The following is a 12,903-nucleotide window of genomic DNA, read 5'->3' on the forward strand; positions in this document are numbered from 1 at the left end:
CATCTCTCTTTATCCTTCCTTCCTTTATTTCACAGAAATACCTGTTCTTCCCTATCTTCTAAGATATTTTTAGTCATCTCATTAATGAACTACCAAAAACAACTTCCTCACAGTACCCACTCTTCTACTTTGAGCCAAATACTGCTAAATAACATTAATTTTTCTTTTTTGTTGTTGTTTTGTTTTGGAAATTTTTTGTAGAGACAGTGTCCCACTCTGTTGCCCAGGGTGGTCTCAAACTCCTGGGCTCAAGCAATCCTTCTGCCTCGGCCTCCCAAAGTGCTAGGATTACAGGCATGAGCCAACCACATCCAGCTTTAATTTGCTAATGTTCTGAACACATCACTTTCTATATCTTCTTTCCATGTTGAACTACATTAAAACTAGCTTTGATTTTCTAAATCACAAGACTGCTACCTCCCCTCATTCCAGCCCTTGCCAAAACCCACCCTGTGTAGGGAAACCATTTCAGAGCTCATTGGTCAGATGAATATCCACCCACCAAAAGTTTTGAGAGTTCACCTATCTTTCTGCCTGTATCAAATTTTATTTGGAAAAAAAGAAACAGTGTCAATTGAGGTAAAAAGCCTACAGAAGAAATAATGTTTGTTGGTGTTGTGTGGGTGTGTCAGAGGATGAGCACATGCATGTGTGTGTGTTTATGTACACATATTACATATGCACACACACACACACACACACACATATATATATTATAAATATATTCTGCCCAAATTAGCACAAACCCACAAGCTTAAAAACCAAATCTGCTAAATGTGACTCGAACCACAGGTACGGAGCTTACAGCTACTTCCTGCAAGCAGATGCATTACCTCTGTGACAAAATCAATTGTGAGTTGCGAAAAGGATAGGTAAATATCATTACAGACAGTTAAGATTCTGGTTTTTAAAAAAAATTTAAATGCAAAACATTACCGCAGGACACTGGCCACATTGTATGATTTCTGCATAATACCCAGCACATCCTAGATACTAAAAAAATACTAAATTTACAACTTAGGCAGGAAAACAGACACTTGCTTCACAGTGGTTTAATATGAACAGAGTTGAATATGACATTGTCTGACAGAAGAATGAACAGTTTGCTGACTAAAAGCCCCGAGTCAGGATATATATACACAGCAGAAATGGGGCCTCAGACTCTCAGCACTTGTGCACAATGAAAGAAGGAATAGATTTTTAAAAATGTCTCTAACAGAGGATACAAATCAAAAAGGCAGCAACAACATTGGCGAGGTGGGAAAGGGAGCAGAGCCTCTTTTTAGGGGCTGCTTAGCCCCTGGCACAGGCTCAGCAGCTGGAGAGCTGTCTCAGGGAACTTCAACACTTAGATGGGCTCCAAATCCTATGTAAAAATACAATCCTAATCACTCTGATCAGGGTCATGTCACAATCAGCAATCCTTTTCCCCAAGGCCCTGTATAGAAAACTCCAATCCTTCCATGATAGGGAGTCTAAGCAAAGAGCCCCCACCTCTCACCTGGCACCAAAGTTAACTTGCTCTCACACCGCCACTTGGGACAGATATTGGGCCCCTGCAAACAAACCACCCCCTCCCTGACAGAAGCCAGGATAGTTGCCAGCCTCAAGAAGCTGCTTCAGACGTTAAGATTTAGAAAATCCATACTAAGCTGCTATCCATAGTTCAACTTATGGGGAAAATGCCGGAGTTGCATGAGAAACAAGTGCAGGCAGTTCAATAACCCTGTGACCATGCTGGGGAGGGCAGCAAAAACTCTTGCCCCTGAGCCCCATTCAACAGCTCAAAGTGCTTAGGAGAAGTTAGAGACTGTGTTGGTTTGTGTGCTTCTGCCCTGTGGCAGCACCAAATGGGATGGGGAAAAGGAGAATGGAAGGAAGACAGTGGTGATACCCTTCCCTACCACTGGGAAGAGCCTAGAAGAAAATCCACTCCCACCCTTCAGGGAGTTACCTGGTAGTGGTGAGTTGCCCCCACCTGTCAAGCCACCAAACCTGCAAAGCTAAGCCATAAAGTAGCAAGGGATTTGGGAGGAAGAACTGCTGGCCCATACTGACTCACCAGCTGGTGAGCCAAAATAGGCAGCTAGAGTGGGAGCCGCAAAGGGAGAGGGGCTAGGCAACAGGAGCTCCCCTACTGCCCTATGGCTTTCTTCTGACTCTGAAGCAGCCATAATGATGGGCCCAGAAAACCCACACACCTTGTTCCATATAACAGACTGCTTGGACTCTAGGAGGATTACTGCCATGGAAAGCAACAAGGGAGAGAGAAAGCAACAAAAATATTGTTAAGAAAACTGGGAGCAGGCCTAGAGAAAACAGGGAGAGCTTCTGGGTCTCTACCACCTTTCCAAAAAGAAAAAATTCATGCAGTTAGGGAAGGCAGGGTTTTTCCCTGCTCAGTGTTCTTGGTTAAACCTAAGAGTAAGAAAAATCCCCTGGACTTGCAGCATCAGTATGTATCCAAGTGCCTTATCAGCACAAGCGCCCCCCTCCCCCCAGGTTAGCCTTCTGGCATGGGTAAATGCCCGAGAAATTGCCTTCCAGTCTAATTCCCCCAACCCACCCACCCCAACCCCCAAGCAAAGGGCATCTGCCTGTCGTTTCCCACCTCTCCTCAGAGAAGAGGATCCCAGCAGAGTGCCCACCCACATGGTGTAGTCAGGTACCAAGGAGCACAATGCCAGACAGTCTATCAGGCCAGGAGACGGGCAGCCAACTTCAGATCAAAGACAGAGAAAGGCTTAGTGTAAAAACCAATGTCATTTCAGCAGGAAAGTAGAGGGCAAGTGGTGAGAGGGGCTCCTACTGGCGCACCTTCCCCGGGACGTAGTTCCTGTCAATTGCCTCCTCCTGCAGGAACATGTGTAGGCAGCGTTCATTCTGAGCCAGTGGGTGCCCAGCAATTCTACAAAAAAACCAGGATGGTTATTAGTAGTATTCAGAATAAGAGAAAATTAGCAGAGGGATGGGGATGTGAACAGGACAGGAAGGGCAAGGTCAGCCCTAAGGTTCAAGCCAGTGGAGGACAACAATAAGGTATTAGGGTACCACCTCAACCCTAATATTGTAGATGGGACGGGGGATAGAGAGGCAAGACAGGGAAATCCCTAGATATAACCATCATGCAGTGCTTTCTCAAGCCCTGGCATAAAGGATCAGAATCCTACTTAAAGAAATGGAGTCTTACTGTCCAGTCAGCCCACCACACAATTGGCACCACATCATGGTACCCATTATAAAAGGTGAGCTGGGTGCGGTGGCTCACACCTGTAATCCCAGCACTTTGGGAGGCCAAGGGGGGGTGAATCACTTAAGGTCAGGAGTTCGAGACCAGCCTGGCTAACATGGTGAAACCCTGTCCCTACTAAAAACATAAAAATTAGCCAGGAGTGGTGGCCAGCGCCTGTAATCTCTGCTACTCAGGAAGCTGAGGTAGGAGAGTCTCTTCAATCCAGGAGACAGAGGTTGCAGTGAGCCAAGATCGCATCACTGCACTACAGCCTGGGCAACAGAGTGAGACTCGGTCTCAAAAAAATAAATAAATAGGCTGGCACGGTGGCTCATGCTTATAATCCCAGCTACTCAGGAGGCTGAGGAAGGAGAATTGCTTTAACCCAAGAGGCAGAGGTTGTGGTGAGCTGAGGTCGCAACATTGCACTCCAGCCTAGGCAACAAGAGCTAAACTCCATCTCAAAAAATAAATAAATAAACAAATAAATATAACATAAAAGGTGAGGTAAACAAAACATATAGAAAGACTACAATGGCAAAAGTAGCAAGTAGAGCCCCCAGAAACCTGGCTTACTTGTTAATAAACTGCTCGAGGCCCTGCCTCCTTTCTTCAATGAAAGACTCTTCAAAGATCCCTTCATCTCCTCGGAAAGGGAGCTGCCGCTTCAAGGCTTTCCCAGGCAGTGGTGGTACTACAATCTGCAGGCAAACACGAAATTCCAGCCACATGAGAACGAGACAGAGTGGGAATGAGATGGTAAAGCACTATGTACCTCATTTCTTATTAGGCATAGGGTCCATCCTGTCCCACATCCAGCAACTTGCAAGAACTAAAACCATACGAAACCATATGAACAGTCAGAATGGCTCAGGTCAAAAATTAATCCATTTCTGTGGGAGGACAGATTTACCATCTCAAAAGAAAGGAAATAATCATCACTTTCCTTAACAAGCCACTACCATTCAATAATTTAGCTAGGATTTTCCTGACACTAGACTTTCCATTTTTAGCACCTACAGGAATTAAGCTGTACAGCCTTACTAGTGACTAAGTGAAGTAATACTTTAAAAAAAATTTGTCCTGAACTTACCACTTTCTTTTTTTTTTTTTTTCTTTTGAGATGGAGTCTCCCTCTGTCGCCTAGGCTGGACTGCAGTGGCATAATCTCGGCTCACTGCAACCTCCACCTCCCAGATTCAAGCAATTCTTATGCCTCAGCCTCCCAAGTAGCTGGGATTACAGGCGCCCACCACCACGCCCAGCTAATTTTTCGTATTTTTTGTAGAGATGGGGTTTTACCATGTTGGCCAGGCTGGTCTTGAACTCCTGACTTCAGGTGATCCACCCACCTCGGCCTCTCAAAGTGCTGGGATTACAGGCATGAGCCACCATGTCCAGCCAGAACTTACCACTTTCAAGTTTCAAAAGGTATCCCCAGATCGAAAATACTGAGATTTGATGGATAAGAATGTGTTCACCCTCTTCATTCCCTTCAAGATTTTACAGACTGTGGTTGTATGCCCCCTCAGCCTATGTAGATCTCCTCCTCCAAAGATACCACACAGAGAACAAGGCCATACCTTGCTATCTCGCTCCAGCTCATTTTTCAGCCATTCAAAGTCACTGTAGCGCCGCCGTACACAGGACTCCTTCAGCTTGAAGATAGGTAGGTTTGTCTACATTGAAGGAAAAATGAAAGAAGAAAGATGGTATGTAATGTTCAGCCTGTGGTAGCCACCTGTATGAATGACTTGGACAGGTCTCAATGAAGAAATAGCTCCTATGGATCATGCTCCTATAACCCTTTCAAATCACCACCAGGTAAAGACCAACTCTTACCATATCCAACCTTGTCGCAGCTGATGATCAGAAGTCCCTTGCTGCTTACAATTTATCCTACAAGTAGACTTGCAGTAGTATGTAAATATGTATATACAAGAGTTTTGGCTAGGCTCAGTGGCTCATGCTTATAATCCCAGCACTTTTGGAGGCTGAGGCTGGTGGATCACTTGAGGTCAAGAGTTCAAGACCAGCCTGGCCAACATGGTAAAATCCGATTTCTACTAAAAATACAAAAATTAGCCAGGCGTGTTGGTGCACACCTGTAATCTCAGTGACTTGGGAGGCTGAGGCAGAAGGATCACTTGAACCCAGGAGGCGGAGGTTGCAGTGAGCTGAGATCGCGCCACTGCACTCCAGACTGGGAGACAGAGCAAGACTCTGTCTCAAAAAAAAAGGAGAATTTTATTGCATTTTATCATTTATAACAACAATAAATGCCCATCAATAGACAATTGGGGGTGTGATGGTGTGCACCTGCAATCCCAGCTACTCCGGAGGCTGAGGCAGGAGAATCACTTGAACCTAGGAGGCAGAGGTTGCAGTAAGCTGAGATCATGCCACTGCACTCCAGCCTGAGAGATACAGTGAGACTCCATCTCAAATTATGGTATACCTGTATAGTAGAATATTAAATAGCTATGAAAAGAATGTGAAAGCCAGGTGCAGTGGCTCACACCTGTAATGCCAGCACTTTGGGAAGCTGAGGCAGGAGGATCGCCTGAGCCCAGGAGTTTGAGACCAGCCTGGGCAACCATAGCAAGACTCCATCTCTACAAAAATTTGAAAAGCCAAGTGTGGTGGCAGTGCTCTCTTGTGGTCCCAGCTACCCAGGAGGTTGAGGCTATGGTAAACTGTGATTATGCTACTGTAATCTGGCACAGAGACTCTGTGTCTCAAAATAAAAATGAAAGATCTCTATGTGCCAGTATGGAAAGATATTAAGTAGTAAAATCAAGGTATAGAACTGTGTGTGTGTGTGCGTGTGTGTGTGTGTGTGTGTGTGTGTGTGTGTGTGTATGGCTTGCCTCTATTTGTGTTTTAAAAAGGGATATATATGTATATATTTATACTGATGAATAAAATATCTATGAAAAGATACTGGTAGGAAGGGCACAGTGGCTCACACCTGTAATCCCAGCACTTTGGGAGGCTGAGGTGGGCAGATCACAAAGTCAAGAGCTCGAGACCATCCTGGCCAACATGGTGAAACCCTGTCTCTACTAAAAATACAAAAATGAGCTGGACATGGAGGCACGCATCTGAAGTCCCAGCTACTTGGAAGGCTGAGGCAGGAGAATTGCTTGAACCTGGGAGGCAAAGATTGCAGGGAGGCAGAGATTGCAGGGAGGCAAAGATTGCAGTGAGCCGAGATCACACCACTGCACTCCAGCCTGGGCAACAGAGCAAGACTCTGTCTCAAAAAGAAAGAAAGAAAGAAGAGAGAGAGAGAAAGAAAGAAAGAAAGAGAGAGAGAGAAAGAAAGAAAGAAAAGAAAAGATACTGGTAATAGTGATTGACTTCCAAGAGTAAGACAAGACAACTGGAATAGGTGGAATAGTCACGTTTTTCTTTGTACAATTTGAATTTATTATGTGTACATATTACATTTTCCTTTTAAAAGTGAATTTAAATTCTCTGTAAAGAGATAAACACATCCAAGGTATGCCTACTTCTGCTTTTCCTGTCCAAATCCTCTCCATTCTACCAGTGCTCACTCAACTCTCACTTCCTACAAGAAAATTTCCTGATAACGCCAACTGGATTTATTGTTCTTCCTCTTCTCTGAACTCTTCAGACACTTATACTTTAGTATTGCCTGATACACTATCGTTTCATGCATCATGTTTGTCTTGTCTGCCTAACTAATCTTATTAAGATCAGAAACTATGACTACTTCTGCATCTTCTAAAATGCAGAATATGCAAGTTACTCAATAAATGCTCAACTGATTAAGAGACCCTATATGTCTGTTTATCCTCTCCTCATCTAGAAAATGCAGAAGAAATTGCCATTACAAAAGTTAGCTTGCTCCCTGATATATATCAGCTCATTCCCACATTTTAATCACTGAGAAGATTCCCAAGGCTCTAGTGGCAACATGAATCCCCTGACAGAGAGAAAGCCCTGAACTTCACTCCTGTCTACATGTTCTAAATAGAAATGGCCAACCACATGTATTAAAACTGACCATATTTCCTGCCAGTCAATTCAGGTGAGAGGATGGACAATAAAAGAAACTAGTTATCTCCTTTCTCCACAACTGCCTCTTGGCAGGAAAAGCTCTGTTAGAGCTTCACACAGACGCCACTACTCCTTGACTCTAGAAATTGTCTTTTCAGGATCCAGTTCTGAAATAGGCCATTAGAAGCCAAATAACTGACCAACTTACATTAGTTAAACTCCATCCAGGATCGTCAAGGTCCAAGGAACGTCAATGGGTTGAAATTGAGTGAGATTCATGTAAAGTAATATTACTAAACCATTATTTATTTAAAAGAATAAATAAGGGCCTGGTGCGGTGGCTCACACCTGTAATCCCAGCACTTTGGAAGGCTGAGGCAGGAGGATCACTTGAGGTCAGGAGTTCAAGACCAGCCTGGCTAACATGGTGAAACCCTCTCTACTAAAAATACAAAAATTAGCCAGGTGCCTGTAATCCCAGCTACTCAGGAGGGTGAGGCAGGAGAACTGCTTGAACCCAGGAGACGGAGGCTGCAGTGAGCCAAGATCATGCCACTGCACTCCAGCCTGGGCAACAGAGCAAGACTTCATCTCAAAAAAAAAAGAAAAAAGAATAAATAAGGGCAGGCACAGTGGCTCAAGCCTGTAATCCCAGCACTTTGGGAGGCTGAGGCGGGTGGCTCACCTGAGGCCAGGAGTTCAAGACCAGCCTGACCAACACAGTGAAACCCCATCTCTACTAAAAATACAAAAATTAGCCGGGCATGATGGCATGTGCCTACAATCCCAGCTACTCAGGAGGCTGAGGCAGGAGAATCACTTGAACCTAGGAGGCAGAGGTTGCGGTAAGCTGGAATCATGCCACTGCACTCCAGCCTGAGTGATACAGTGAGACTCTGTCTCAAAAAAAAAAAAAGAAATAAGAGGCCAGGCATGGTGGCTCATGCCTGTAATTGTAATATCAGCACTTTAGGAGGCCAAGGCAGGAGGATCACTTGAGATCAGCCTGGACAACCCAGGCTGTCTCTATAAAGCCTCATCTCTACAAAAAAAAAAATTTTTTTCTTTAATCCAGGTGTGATGGGATGTGCTTTTAGACCCAGCTACTCAGGAGACTAAGGTGGGAGGATCACTTGAGCCCAGAAGGTCAAGGCTGCAGTGAGCCATTATCATGCCATTGCACTCCAGCCTGGCCAATAGAGCAAGACCCTGTCTCAAATAATTAACAAGCTGAGCACAGTGGCTCACGCCAGTAATCCCAGCATTTTGGGAGGCTGAGGCGGGTAGATCACTTGAGGACAAGAGTTTGAGACCAGCCTGGCCAACATGATGAAACTCTGTCTCTTCTAAAAATACAAAAATTAGGCCATATATGGTGGCTGATGCCTGTAATCCCAGAACCTTGGGAGGCCAACACAAGCGGATCACTTGAGGCCAGGAGTTCCAGACCAGCCTAGCCAACGTGGCAAAGCCGTCTCTACTAAAAATACAAAAATTAGCCAGGCATGGTGGTGCATGCCTATAATTCCAGCTACTTGGGAGGCTGAGGCAGAAGAATCACTTGAACCTGGGAGGCAGAGCAAGTCAACATCGCGCCACTGCACTCCAGCCTGGGCGACGAGAGCAAAACTCCGTCTCAAAAAAAAAAAAAAAAATAGCTGGGTGTGGTGGCACCTTGCCTGTAATCTCAGCTACTCAGGAGGCTGAGGCAGGAGAATCACTTGAGGTCAAGAGTTCAAGACCAGCCTGGCCAACATGGTGAAACCCCATCTCTACTGAAAATACAAAAATTAGCCAGGCATGGTGGCACGTACCTGTAATCCCAGCTACTCAGGAGGCTGAGGCAGGAGAATTGCTTGAACCCAGGAGGCAGAGGTTGCAGTGAGCCAGGATCGCACCACTGCTACTGCAGCCTGGGCAACAGAACGCGACTCCATCTCAAAAAAAAAAAAAAAAAGGAATACCTGGAGTAAAGAGCGATTTCATTCAGTATCCCTAAGACTCTCGGGTAATGCATCGAATGTCTCCAAAACCCCACAGCAGAGAGCCCTTATGCTGAACTAGTTGTGCCCAGGCTCCCTCAGGTAATTAAGTTCTCCAGCACTGACTGTTTCCTGCTTTTATCATATTCTGAAGGACCTAAATTCCATTCTTCCCCAAAGAGATGATTGCAAATAGTTCTTATATAGACAAGTGTTTCTCATGTTTTGCTATTCACTTTTCTTTCTTCAGTTTGGACTTTGCCAAACTTGGAATCTGGAAATCACCATTTCTCAATAAGATTTCAAAGTCCAGGTAGGAGACCACAATTTCTCATTCAATTCACTCATTCAACAATGAAAGGACATACACTCTTTTACTTCTTCAGTGCAGTTTGAGCAGGATGCTGTCCATAGAGAATATTCTGGCCTTCTCATCTGAGAATAACATAAGGAAAACTAGAAAATGATTCTCAAACTGTTTTGCCTGTAGCCACTTCAAGTGGACAAAAGAACCTGCAAACCAAGTACTCTATCTGCACATTCCATCCTTGCATTATGGGCTAAGCACTAGAGAGTAAAGTCCTCTGTCATGCAGGCTGGAAGAAGCCACACCTGGGCAGTTCTGAAATGTCATGTATTAAAGTAACTACAGACCAGGGTCAGAATCCAAAAAGGTAATCTAGGACACAAAGGGCAAAAAGCCATTCATATACAAAGTACCTAAATGAGAGCCAATAAATATTGAAATAAACATTCTGGATACTTCAAATCTAAAGGATCAACATAGAATGAAAGCAGTGACTGACAAGGCACCAATCCTAGAGCAAGGCCAGGTTTCAAGGTGAGACAGCACGTAGTACCTGCGAAAACTTAAGCATAAAATATTTCTCTCCTTCAGATGCTAATTCGCACAAGTTAGGGAAGCGCTCAGTCTCAAGGAGACTTCCTTTCTTATTTCTGCTCCCACAAGCCCACTGGCTGCCTTTTCTGGAATCTACCTTCCCTTTAATTCAAGGCTTTGCTTAACTCCATCATCCCAGGGAGATCTCATTAGGAAGCAGCCGGCCTTCCAGCCCACCCTCTTCAGACTTCCCACAACCTAGTTTAGTTAGGGAGCTCAGCGATATATCCCCTTGGCTTTCCATCCCCCAGCCCTCTTCCATCCTCCCTCCCTTCCTTCTGTCGCTATAGCCGTGATTCCTATCTCCTTGAATTCCTCGCTCTAATCTTCTTCCATCCACCCCACCCTATCCAGCCATGCTTCACTTCCTCATGGGTAGTTTTCCTGCACCCCCGTCCGATGTCTCCCTCAGGAGTTTTCTGCATCCTCCGGCCACAACTGAATCTGCAGACCTCGTTCCAAGTCTATTAAGCCCCTAACCCCCAAACGACCCCTCAGGCGTCTTCCCCGCCGTTAGTCGTCCCCGCGATAGCCTCCCTCCCCTCCTCCCGCCAGCGCCGCCCGGTCCTCCCTCAGCAGTCTCCCTCACCCCGTGACTCACCCGCATGCGAACCTCATAGGTGGTGAAGCGCGCGCGGCCCACGCCCACCGTCTGAGGATTAAAGATGTCGATCTCCAGGAAGTTACTTGGCGGCCCGTAAGCGTCGGTCAGGTCCTGCGGCTTCGAGTTAAGGCGCCGGGTGTCAGCGACTGCCGTGTCCGACATCTTTCCGAAGGAGAGCCTGGGACCGGGGAAGGGGGGTGGGGGACAGAGGCCTGAGGCAGGAGCGCGCACGGCCCCTCCCGCTTGCAAAATAACCAGCCAACCTACAGGCGGCGGCGTCGCGCCCGCGCGCCCACGCACGCACGCACGCGCGCACGCGCACGCCGCTCGGGCCCGGGCCCTGCGCCCTGAATAGCGGCGGTGCTGACTGCAGCGCGCCCTGAAGAGGGGAGGCCATATTCAGGCTTCCGGGTGATGTTTGTGGCCACCCGGGAACCTGCATCCCCAATACGCAGTACCCAATACCCTGCTTAGCACCACAGGCTGGTTCTGCCAATCGCGGCTTCTCAACCCAAGAAATTGTCTCATACAGTGTATTAATCAACAGTGGGCACTGCCCCTCGAGCGAGGATCCTACAGTGATAGGCCGAAGCCCCGTGACCTGAATAAGTACTGGTTTTCCGCGAAAATAGAAGGGTGGTCTCTGGAGGGTGGGGGTCCAACAATAGTACCCAGAACGTAGCTGTGCCACCTGTGCCACTGATGGTTTCAGTTCCTGCCACACGCAGTGGAGCACTCATCATGACGTAGTGCCAGGAAAGCAGCAAGCAACTAGGATGGAGTAAAGAAAGATATTTCTCTCACACTTTTCAGGAAAATTGGGCATATCTTACTCCTTCACTTGTTGTCACATAAAAGCTAACTCCAGGTGTACTCAATGTTACTATTCTCAGCAAATTGAGGGCACTTATGTCATATCTTCTATTTCTCCTCGCAGAACTTCATACTTGGCACTGCTCTGAAGTTGCCTGCAACCCATAATGGAGATAGAATAAATGTTTACGTGAGAATATAGAAATATTAATATTTATATTACTAATTTACACATGAGCCACATAAAGGGTAGACTGGGCGGTGATTTCAGGTCATCCTTTCTCCACCTTCCTTTCCCCTGCCGCCTTCTGCTCAAAAAATATTTCCCATATCACTGATGCCTGAAATTCTTTCAACAGAGTATAGGGCCCTACAATTTCACAATTGTTATTTAATTCAATTTAACCAATATCCACTAAGCAACTACTTACGTGCCAAGCACCATGCTACACACTAAAGTCCTGGAGTTTAGAGAGTCCCTGCCCTCAAGGAGTTAACATTCTAGCAAGGGAGACAAGTAAACAAAACTAATATAATGTGACAAATACAAAATAAGTAAATGTTCAAAGCAGCACATAGGAAATGTAAAATTGGAAAAATTAGGGTAGGCTCCCCTGGAGGAGGAAACATCTGAGTTAAAAAACATGAAAAGACATAAAGGACAAATAGTGGAAATGGGGAAAGGTAATTTCTGGAATAAGAAATGGCATATGCAGACCGGGCATGTTGAGTCAGCACCTGTAATCACAGCACTTTGGGAGACTGAGGCGGGTGGATCACTTGAGGTCAGGAGTTCGAAACCGAGGTCAGGAGTTCGAAACCAGCCTGGCCAACGCGGTGAAACCCCGTCTCTATTTTTTTTAAAAAATGAATTCAGTTTAGATAAATATGGGGTGTCTGTAGAACATCTAGGTGGAGATGTCCAGCAAGTAGCTGGAAATACTGGCCTGGAGCTCGAGGGCGAGGTCAGGGTTAAAGAGATAGAGATACGAGAGTCATCAGCATACTATGTAGAAAGAAAAACATGAATAGGCAAGGACAGAAGATTTAAAAGTTGGTGAGGGCATGCAGTTTTGGTAGGAATGTGAATCGGTACAATCTTTCTGGGAAATAGATTGGCAGTATGTATATTTTTTTAAAAACTTCGACTTGAAGAAACTTGTAATACTGGTTGTCCCTGGAGAGCAGAACTAGAGAAAAGGAGTCACAGACGGCAGAGAGTTGTTTTTCATTAACTGTGTTTAAGTATAATGCCTTTGTATTTTTTTATTTTTAATGTTATTTACCAAAATTTTTGACTCAAAAATTTTACTTCCAATAATTAATCCTCCAAAAATAATCAGAT

General features: G+C 45.5%; 1 protein-coding gene across 1 annotated transcript; it reads right to left on the minus strand.

Annotated features, from left to right (window-relative positions):
* Positions 1–1,036: 1,036 nt before the first annotated feature.
* Positions 1,037–11,157, minus strand: SNX12 (sorting nexin 12). The gene is made up of 4 exons (XM_032255879.1): positions 10,743–11,157; positions 4,816–4,911; positions 3,809–3,933; positions 1,037–2,908 (listed from the first exon to the last, which is right to left on the minus strand). Exons 1-4 carry the CDS (start codon positions 10,905–10,907, stop codon positions 2,806–2,808), a joined length of 489 nt encoding a protein of 162 aa, XP_032111770.1. The 5' UTR covers positions 10,908–11,157; the 3' UTR covers positions 1,037–2,805.
* Positions 11,158–12,903: the final 1,746 nt, after the last annotated feature.

The sequence above is a fragment of the Sapajus apella genome, unplaced genomic scaffold (genome assembly GCF_009761245.1).
Source record: "Sapajus apella isolate SASKATOON/1434 unplaced genomic scaffold, GSC_monkey_1.0 scaffold91, whole genome shotgun sequence".
Taxonomy (NCBI): domain Eukaryota; kingdom Metazoa; phylum Chordata; class Mammalia; order Primates; family Cebidae; genus Sapajus; species Sapajus apella.

Excerpts from the sequence above, each read along its gene's own strand:
- SNX12 (XM_032255879.1), bottom strand. The coding sequence starts at position 10,907 with ATGTCGGACACGGCAGTCGCTGACACCCGGCGCCTTAACTCGAAGCCG. Across the intron at positions 4,912-10,742 it reads CCTATGAGGTTCGCATGCGG|ACAAACCTACCTATCTTCAA; the intron begins GTGAGTCACGGG and ends CCTTCAATGTAG. Across the intron at positions 2,909-3,808 it reads CTCGAGCAGTTTATTAACAA|AATTGCTGGGCACCCACTGG; the intron begins GTAAGCCAGGTT and ends GTTTTTTTGTAG.